The sequence below is a fragment of the Triticum aestivum genome, chromosome 7D, assembly GCF_018294505.1.
Source record: "Triticum aestivum cultivar Chinese Spring chromosome 7D, IWGSC CS RefSeq v2.1, whole genome shotgun sequence".
Classification (NCBI taxonomy): Eukaryota; Viridiplantae; Streptophyta; class Magnoliopsida; order Poales; family Poaceae; genus Triticum; species Triticum aestivum.
Genome location: NC_057814.1, coordinates 424,674,365 through 424,684,107, shown reverse-complemented (window position 1 = coordinate 424,684,107; position 9,743 = coordinate 424,674,365). Strand labels below are relative to the sequence as shown.

The 9,743-nt window shown below is 58.5% G+C and overlaps 1 protein-coding gene across 1 annotated transcript; it reads left to right on the top strand.

The window, feature by feature from the left end:
* Positions 1 to 8,729: 8,729 nt before the first annotated feature.
* LOC123164748 (RING-H2 finger protein ATL39-like) lies at positions 8,730 to 9,283 on the top strand. Its single transcript, XM_044582293.1, has one exon. It carries the CDS (start codon positions 8,730 to 8,732, stop codon positions 9,270 to 9,272), a length of 543 nt encoding a protein of 180 aa, XP_044438228.1. The 3' UTR covers positions 9,273 to 9,283.
* Positions 9,284 to 9,743: the final 460 nt, after the last annotated feature.

Below are 9,743 nucleotides of genomic sequence, written 5' to 3'. Positions count from 1 at the left end.
GCTTGTTCCTCTTGGGTGCTTGGGCACCCTAGACGGTTGGTGGTGTTTGGAGCTCAATCATTGTGGTGTAAAGCCTCAGGCAAGTGTCAGGTTCTCCAATTAGGTTGTGGAGATCACCCCGAGCAATTTGACGGGTTCCGGTGACCGCCCCCAAGGGTTGCCAAAGTGTACGAGTTCGGTGACCGCCCCCAAGGGTTGCCATTTGTACGGGTTCGGTTACCGCCCTCAAGGGTCCCTTAGTGGAATCACGACATCTTGCATTGTGCGAGGGCGTGAGGAGATTACGGTGGCCCTAGTGACTTTTTGGGGAGCATTATGCCTCCACACCGCTCCAAACGGAGATTAGCAACCGCAAGGGTGTGAACTTCAGGATACATCATTGTCTCCGCGTGCCTCGGTTATATCTTACCCGAGCCCTTTACTTATGCACTGTACTTTGTGATAGCCATATTGTTTCTTGTCTTATATCTTGCTATCACTTAGTTGTTTATCTTGCTTAGCATAAGTTGTTGGTGCACATAGGTGAGCCTGGTTGTTGTAGGTTTTGTGCTTGACAAATTAACCGCTAGGTTTATTCCAAATTTGTTCAAGCCTAAACAGTAATTATTTTAAAGCGCCTATTCACCCCCTCCAGGCGACATCCTCGATCTTTCACCCGGGTACGACAGAGGCTGCCTGAACTCCCAGTGCCACCGCGCTTAGTGCGCCGGGATGTGCAGACGCTGCCGACCGGAGCAGGCACGCGCCGACGACGGAGGAGGAGGGGGAGGAGGAGCACGGGAGGATGATGTGGGCGTCCTGGGACCGGGGGTGCCCAGACTTGCCTGCCTGTGGCCCATGGCGTGGCTCCGTCGACGGCCTGGTACGGCCCAGCTTCATCAACAACAACTCAAGACCCTCGCGAGGGGCCAAGCCTCGCGAGGCGGATGACACCAAGACCTCCACGGGGGGCGGCCTCCCTAGGCTGGCTCCCGAGGAGCGGAGATATCTATGCAAGGTGCACCTCGTGAGGTTCATATGACGTGAGCCGTGACGACCAAGGCCAGGCGGGTGCCAGCGGGCGTAGTCTACCAGTTTCCTCTTCGGTGCTAAGGAGGCAAGCGTAGGCGTGGGGTCCCGAGGAATCAAGCAAAGGTTTCCATATCGGTGCAACAAGACCTAGACCGCCAAGACGATAGGACGGAGGTCATCGCAGAGCCCACTACAACGTCACCACTAGAGGCTTTTGCAGGCGAAGACCGCTTTTGTCAGGATAACTTGTACTAGTTGTCTCCCTTCGAATTTGGCCGTTGTGGGATCCCTTCCCGCCTACATTTGGGAAGAGGACCAAGGCCACTATAAATAGGACTTAGCCACCACCATAGAGGGGGATCCATTCCACCCTTACCAGCTCACCAGCTAATCGAGCACAAGAACACCTCACCTCCTGAGGCTGTTCCACCACTGTACTAGTTCATCCTCAGCCCCTCGAGGCAATCCACCACAAAGCTGGAGTAGGGTATTACACCGCAAGGTGGCCCGAACTAGGATAAACTGTTGTGTCTCTTGTCCCTTGGGTTTGTCGAGCTAGGCCTTGGAATCATTGACCAGGCAGAATGGGGAGGACGAGTTCTTCACACGCACCCCAGAGTTCGAACCTCTCAAGGGTCTGCGGAACCTCGAATCCGACATTTGGCGTGCCAGGTAGGGGTGCGTTGAAGCTTCGCCTCTCCGTCCGCTTCGCCTCTCCGTCCGCTTCGCCTCTCCGTCCGCTTCGCTTCTCCTTCTGCTTCGCTTCTCCGTCCGCTTTGCTTCGCCGACTAGCTCCCATGGCGAGCATCGTTCCTCCGGCTCGACCGACAAGCGCGCACGGAGGCGCTGCGGGCCTCCGGGCTTTCACCCCCTCCTTGCGGCAGGTACAGTGGCCGCCCAAGTTCAGGCCAGAGATGCCGCCTCGCTTCGACGGTGCGGCGGATCCGACAGGTTTCCTCTAGGCCTACGAGGAGGCCGTTTGGGCGGCCGGCGGCGACGACAAGGTCATGGCCAACTGGTTTCCCATGGCCCTCACTAGTGTACCGCGCGCCTGGCTTCTCAGCCTGCCAGGATCTTCTGTGGCCTCCTGGGAGGAGCTGCGCGGCCTCTTCGCGGCACCGGCGCCCCACGCCGTCGCAACCCTCCTCAGCGGTTCGCAGGAGCCGCCCTCGGACCGCCACGTCAAGCAATTCTTCCGCCAAGTGGGTGTCGCCCGCGTGCAGTAGGGAGCTCCTCCAGGGTGGACGGCGCCCAGAGCCGACCTCACCTTCGACTCAAGGGACCACCCCGCGACCATCGCGGGCGCAGGCGTGCTCCCGATGCTCTGCACCCCACCATCTGCAACGTGGCGGTAACCAAGACCCTCATCAACGGCGGGGCCGGCCTCAATGTGCTCTCCGTGGAAGCTTTCGGCCTGCTTCACGTGCCACATGGCCGGCACCGCCCCACCAAGCCATTCTCCGGGGTTGTTGACGGCTCCACCAGCCCCCTGGGGCAGATCCGCCTCCCCGTCACCTTTGGCACCCGCGGCAACTATCACACCGAGCTCATCGACTTCGACATTGCCCGCATCGGCCTCCCGTACAACGCTATCCTCGGGTACCCGTCCCTGGCCAAGTTCATGGCAGCAACTCACCCCGCCTACAACCTCATGAAGATGCCCGGGAGTAGCGGCGTCCTCGCCATGGCTGGAGACACCAAGGAGGCCCTGACGGCCCTCAAGCTCACCTTCAGAGCCACGGCGGCAGCGCGCCCGGCAGATGAGACAGCCTCCGAGGTCCCGAAGGCCTGATTGCTGACCTCAAGGCCACGGCCGCTTTGGGCGTGAAGTGCCTCACCATCAAGGGCGACTCCCAGCTCCTCGTCAACTTCTCCAACAAGGTGTATGAGCTGAAGGATGAACACATGGAGGCATACCTGGCGGAGGTACGCAAAATTAAGAAACAATTCTTGGGCCTGGAGCTGCAGCACGTGCCTCGCGACACGAACAAGGAAGCCGATGATATCGCCAAGAGAGCATCCAAGGGCCAGCCTCAGGAGCCCGGCGTCTTTGAGGAGCGGCTCTTCAAGCCTTCAGCAGCCCCTCCGTCTGCGGAGCCAACACTGCCTCAGGAGGAGCTCCCCCCAGCATCAATCTCGGGAGCCCCCGCCTGCGGCCCAACCTCAGGAGCACGCCTGCTCCTCGCGCTCGAGCCTCAGGAGGGGTGCTGGACCAAGGAATTCAAGGAATACTTGCTTCAGGGAACCCTGCCAGAGAAGGAGGAAGATGCGCAGCGCGTGTCTCGGCAGGCCACAGCCTACAACATTCAGGACGGTGAGCTCTACCGAAAATGACCAAACGATGTTTCCTTGCGATGCATCTCCAGGGAGCAGGGGTACGAGATGTTAACCGACATACACGGCGGAGACTGCGGGCATCACTCGTCATCGCGCACCTTAGTGGGCAAGGCGTTCCGCAGCGGATTCTACTGGCCCACGACGCTCAACGACGCGACCGATCTGGTGAGATCCTGTGAAGCTTGCCAGTTCCACGCCAAGCAAATCCACCAGCCTGCTCAGGGCCTCTAGACCATTCCGCTCTTGTGGCCGTTTGCGGTCTGGGGGCTGGACATCTTGGGTCCGTTCCCTCGAGTGCCCGGGGGCTACCGCTACCTCTACGTCGCCATCGACATGTTCACCAAGTGGGCAGAGGTGGAAGCAGTCTGCACCATCCCGACCGGCTCGGCGGTCAAGTTCATCAAGGGCCTCGTGAGCTGGTTCGGAGTCCCTAATCACATCATCACCGACAATGGCTCACTATTCACTAGCAATCTCTTCAAAACATATTGTGCTAACCTTGGAACGCAGATATGCTACGCCTCAGTGGCACACCCCAGGAGCAACGACCAAGCTGAGCGCGCAAACGCAGAGGTCTTGAGGGGCCTCAAGGCAAGGACTTTCAAGAAGAAACTCGAGGCCTGCGGCACGAGCTGGCTGGACGAGCTCCAGTCCGTGCTGTGGTCCATTCGCACCACCGCAACCAAGCCAACCGGTGAAACTCCATTCTTCCTCGTCTACGGAGCTAAAGCGGTTCTCCCACACGAGGTCAGGCATCGCTCCGCGCGGGTCTTGGCGTTTGACGAGGCACGCCAGGACGCCACGCGGGGGATGGACCTCGTGCTGGGGGAGGAACGCTGCCGTCAAGCCTCGCTCCGGGCGGCAAGGTACCAGCAGGCGCTGCGGCGGTACCATTGCCGCAGCGTCCGCCCCAGGACGCTCGAGGTGGGTGATCTCGTCCTGAGGCGGGTGCTCTCCAGGGAGGGGCTGCATAAGCTCTCGCTCATGTGGGAGGGCCTGTTTAGGATTGCCCGCGTCTCCAGGCCTAGCGCCTCACGCCTGGAGACGCAGGACGGGATCCCCATCCAGACCGCATGGAACATCCAGCACCTCCGAAAGTTCTACCCATGAAGCAAGGCCCAGTGCCTGTGAAGGTCTCCGCTCGTGACACTCTCACGTAATAATGAGTGGGATTTTATATGCCCCGGAGTCTCCGAAGAGCCGCCGTCGGGTCTCAGGGGCTCCCTCCCACGTCCTAGTGGCAGCACTTAGCTCCGCGCTGGTGACAAGACTAGACTAGGTGCCGGGCGCGACTATTCATTTGCTTACTTTCTGTAGTTGGTTTGCAACCGTTTAATGGAATTTGGAGTTCTAGCGTTTTCCGATCGCCAGTTGGGTTTTCTCTCCTCTCGCTTGCTCGCCTCTTTGTATTGGTTTAGGGAAAGCGTCAGTTGCCCGTTGCTCTTCCTCGCGCGCCTCGCGCGGGGGCTAGGCAAGTGTGCGCGTGCGCGTTGGGCTCGCCCGCTGCGTACAGACCTCGCCAAAGCCCTGTCGCCCCAGGGCTTCGGCTTCCTTGATCTTCGCGAGGCGCCTCGAGTAAGCCCGTGATTTACGCGCCCTCTTCAAGTCCATGCCCCCCGGGTACTGCGACGCGGTGCACTGAGACACGATTAGCCCATGCCCGAGGGCTCGCGCAAGGAGGAACAAGGCACCCGACAGCTTTTCTAACAAATCCTGTAGCTTTATTATGCCTCCCGAGGTCAGCGGCTCCTGGGTCGGTAGCAAGGAGGCCTCACAAGATGCTAAAGGGCGCGCCCTCACGAGGCGAGAAACTACCCCGAGTGTATCAAGCTAAGTTATCCCTCCGCACCTACGCGGAGCACGAACATCATAGCATAGCACAAAAGCAATGAACATAGCATAGTGTCATAAGTACCATGGTTCATTACACGTCCCAGCAGAGCCCTCTACTTTTTTCAAAATGCAGGAGAAAGAAAAGGTTAAACAGAAGCGGCCCGCGCGATCGCAGCAGCTCCCGAGGCATGGCTCCGGAGGCCCTCCGGGCTCAGCTTGAGCCCTCCTCCCGCTTCACCGAGGCGTGGCGGCGAGAAGATCCTCCACCTTCCTCGAAGCGAGCCCGGCAGCGTGGCGGCTGGTCGTAACCGCCGCTGCTTGGGCTCTCGTCGGAGGAAGAGCCGCCGCTGCTGAACGAGCCGCGGCCGTCACCAAGGGCAAGCTCACCCTCAGCGCCACCGCGGCTGTCGTCAAGGCCAAGCTCATCGTCGCCGCCGTCGTCTTCAGGGGAGCACCCTGCGCGGCGGCCATCTCCCCCAAACACCCTCACGTAGAGGGTCGCGACTACGTCGTACTTCAAGTGGAGAGTGCACCTCCCGCTCAAGCCACGCGCGCGGGAATACATCTGCCAGCCGCGAGTCAGAGCCACGTTGCCCGCGACAGAGACCTCGAACGCGGCCCACGAGGCCTTACTATAGCAGCCATCAGCCTGCAGCCAGAGGCCGCCAGGCCCCGTGGCCGGCAGCTCGCCGGCAAAGAAGCGCGGAAGCTTGAGCCAGGTGCCGGCCGGCCTCTCCGACCACATGACGAACTCCGGAAGCACCTCCGCCGAGTGGAATCACGACCTTGGAGGCCGGGCAACCATGGTGCGCCTTCCTTCGTCGCAGGGGGTGCCTCGCCCTTGGCGGCTTCCGCCACGAGAAGAAGCACCGCCACGGCCGCCCAGGGCGGCACCGACCCCCGAAGAAGTGCGCCCGCGCCCCCGAGGGGCCACCACAGGGGTCGCGACGTGCTTACGGGGGCGGCCTCGCCCTCTCTTGGGCGGCGGCAAGCCGGGTCCCTCCTTGGGGGCCTTCCCCTTCTTGGCAGCGGAGAAATTCCTCGTCGGCGCCATGGGTGCGACGGCAAGTCAGCAAGGCTAGGAGGATGAAGAAGCAGCGGGTGGCGGGAAGACGGAGATGAGCAAGGGGGCTTCACCCCTCCCCTCATTTCTAGCCGGAAGGAGGCCAACCGCCGACCTCCACGATCGCACACAATGATGGTTTTCTCTGCATGCAGCAGGGTCTTGTCAAGTCGAACGGTTGCCGAGGCAGCGTGGGGAAGCGGAGACGCCCAAGTCCCATCAATCGCCATGCGTCAACCGAGGCCGCAAGCGGTTGGGGCATGCGGCGCTTCGCACTTGCCCTTTGGCTTTGCCTCGAAGCCAAGTTCGAGCGCGCCTTGGGCCCCGGGGCTACTATCGGCGTCCTGAGACCGGGGGTGCCCAGACTTGCCTACCTGCGGCCCATGGCGTGGCTCCGTCGACGTCCTGGTACGGCCCAGATTCATCAACAACAACTCAATACCCTCGCGAGGGGCCAAGCCTCGCGAGGCGGACGACACCAAGACCTCCACAGGGGGCGGCCTCCCTAGGCTGGCTCCCGAGGAACGGAGATATCTATGCAAGGTGCACCTCGTGAGGTTCATATGATGTGAGCCGTGACGACCAAGGCTAGGCGGGTGCCAGCGGCGCAGTGTACCAGTTTCCTCTTCGGTGCTAAGGAGGCAAGCACAGGCGCGGGGTCCCGAGGAATCAAGCAAAGGTTTCCATATCAGTGCAACAAGACCTAGACCGCCATGATGACAGGACGGAGGTCATCCCGGAGCTCACTGCAGCGTCACCACCAGAGGCTTTTGCAGGCGAAGACCGCATTTGTCAGGATAACTTGTACTAGTTGTCTTCCTTCGAATTTGGCCGTTGTGGGATCCTTTTCCGCCTACATTTGGGAAGAGGACTAAGGCCACTATAAATAGGACTTAGCCACCACCATAGAGGGGGGGTCCATTCCACCCTGACCAGCTCACCAGCTCATCGAGCACAAGAACACCTCACCTCCTGAGGCTGTTCCACCACTGTACTAGTTCATCCTCAGCCCCTCGAGGCAATCCACCACAAAGCTGGAGTAGGGTATTACACCGCATGGTGGCCCGAACCAGGATAAACTGTTGTGTCTCTTGTCCCTTGGGTTTGTCGAGTTAGGCCTTGGAATCATTGAGCAGGCAGACTGGGGAGGACGAGTTCTTCACACGCACCCCAGAGTTCGAACCTCTCAAGCGCCGGGGGTGCCCTTGCCCTTGCCGCTGCCGGAGCTACTGCCGAAGAGCCCCATGGTTAGGGTTTGGGTTGTCGTCGGCGAGGAAGCACGAAGGGGGTGGTGGGAGGCCAGATGTGGACGGAAGTGGATGAGCCTCCCCCCCCTCACCCCCGCGCACGCGTGGGTTAAAAAGGTTGGGCGGCCGCCAGGTGGGACCGCGACGGACAACGAGGGGGCGCGTGGCGCGTCCGCGTCGACGCGTTTCAGGCATAATTTTGGGCCGGAAATGGGTTTGTGCGGACGCGGGGCTGACGGTTTTTGGGAATGGATCAGCGCGTTAGGTTAGGCCGGTGTTTTGTCCACGGTGACCCAAACAGATGTGGACGGATAAAATGAGTCGTCCTGTTGGAGTTGATCTTAGGTTATCTTAGGTTAGAGGATCTCTGCCCTCCTCGGGGTCAGGGGCACCCGTTGGAAGGGGCGCTGCAGCTGGGCGCCTGTTTTTTAGTGTTTGAATTAACTGAGGGTCAGCTGCTGCATCAAGCTTGCGGCAAAGAAATTTCAATCGAGATGATCTCGTTCATAATAAACACGTGAAAGAAAGCTTCTCAAGATCTTTGCCAGTAATATCCGGGCCGCCACAGTCGTCGACGAAGTATTAGTTGTTTTTGAACTGACTGAAATGTCGTGCCATATATTAAGTGTCCCTCTCGGCTGGCTTCATCAGAATGCGAAATATCCCGCACGTTTAGATCGTAATCCTTTCATCCTTTGCCTCTTTCCTCCTTGGGAGTCTTCGAGACTGGGTCGCAGTGGATCACATCGAACTAAGAAAGAAATATCTTGGACTAGTTTCACCCGGGGTACCTGCACGCGGTGGCTCGAACACGATAAGCTTAAGCCTAATACAATATGAGAAGATGTCAGGACAGCTGTGACATGATCATGTACTAAACCATGGCATATACCCTGCATTTTGTCGTCTATCCATGGAGCCTATGTGCTAAAAGAAGAACCGGCCTAATTGGCATTCGATCATAATATATTATCCAAGATCACAATATCTAGTCTAGGACTAAATTCAAATGCGAGAGGCGACCTTGCTTGCTCAATAAATCAACTCAAATCCGCCCTGCCTTAGATGCAGCTGCCTGCGCCGTCAACGAAACGCATTATCCGGCTCTTCCAGAAGCTTAATCCTCAGCCTACAAAACTGTCGCCGACGGCGCCATTAATGCTCACAAGTCACAGCTCACAAGCACTGCACTTGCACACAAGTCGCAAGCATTGCACGCACGAAGCCTTCGACCAACGATGTCGTCGACAGCGGACCTCCCGCGGCCTGCGCGCGGCGGCGGTGCCTTCGACTTCGGGCAGGGCAGCGCGCTGGTGCTCGCGTCGTACCCGGTGCTCCTGCTCCTCGTCCTTCTCTCCGCGTTCGTCAAGTACGTGTGGATCGCGCTCGCGCTCTACTGCGCGATCCTGTTCGTGCTCTCCTGCACTGGCCGCTTGCTTGCCGGCCCGGTGGTGTTCGTGCACGACGAGGACACGGCGGCCGTCGAGCGGGGCGGCCTATCACAGGCGTCCATTGCGGCCTTCCCGACGTTCGTGTACGGTGCCGCAGCTTCAGCCGGTGCCGGCGACGGCGAGGCCCAGTGCGCGGTGTGCCTGGAGGCTCTGTCCGGCGGGGAGAAGGTGCGGCGGCTGCCGGTGTGCGCGCACACGTTCCACGTTGGGTGCATTGACATGTGGTTCCACTCGCATGCGACGTGCCCGGTCTGCCGCTGCCATGTCGAGCCGCCCAAGGCCGGCAAGATGGCGCCGTTGCCACCAGAGCCGCCTCTGCCGCCGGTGTAGTTGTTGCTGACTGTGCCAAGACATAAGATTGTACAGATTTAAATTTGAGGTCCCTCACTGCCTCAGTATTGTCTTATTGTACTCTGCTGACGATCGAATACCGTATACTCTTTACATGGTTAATGTGTTACTAACTTCGTCCTGTTTTATTAGTCATTTTATATATTTTTTATCAAATTTTGATCATAGATTTAACTAACAAAATGTTAATGCATCTCGTCAAAAATTATATTGCTGGATTCGTATTTAAACATAGTCTTCGGCAATACTAATTTTTTATGTATAAACTATACAAATATTGTCTTTGGAGGCCGAGCTCCATGGAGCTTGGTTTTGAAAAATCAGAATTTTGTCAAATTTCATAATTTCTACGTTTCAAAAAATTCTGAGAAAAACCCACAGATATACATGAAGGCATAACACACATGTGTGTAAATTTTCAGGGCAAAATAAGTTGAAATGAGGTCTGTG

Excerpts from the sequence above, each read along its gene's own strand:
- LOC123164748 (XM_044582293.1), top strand. The coding sequence starts at position 8,730 with ATGTCGTCGACAGCGGACCTCCCGCGGCCTGCGCGCGGCGGCGGTGCC.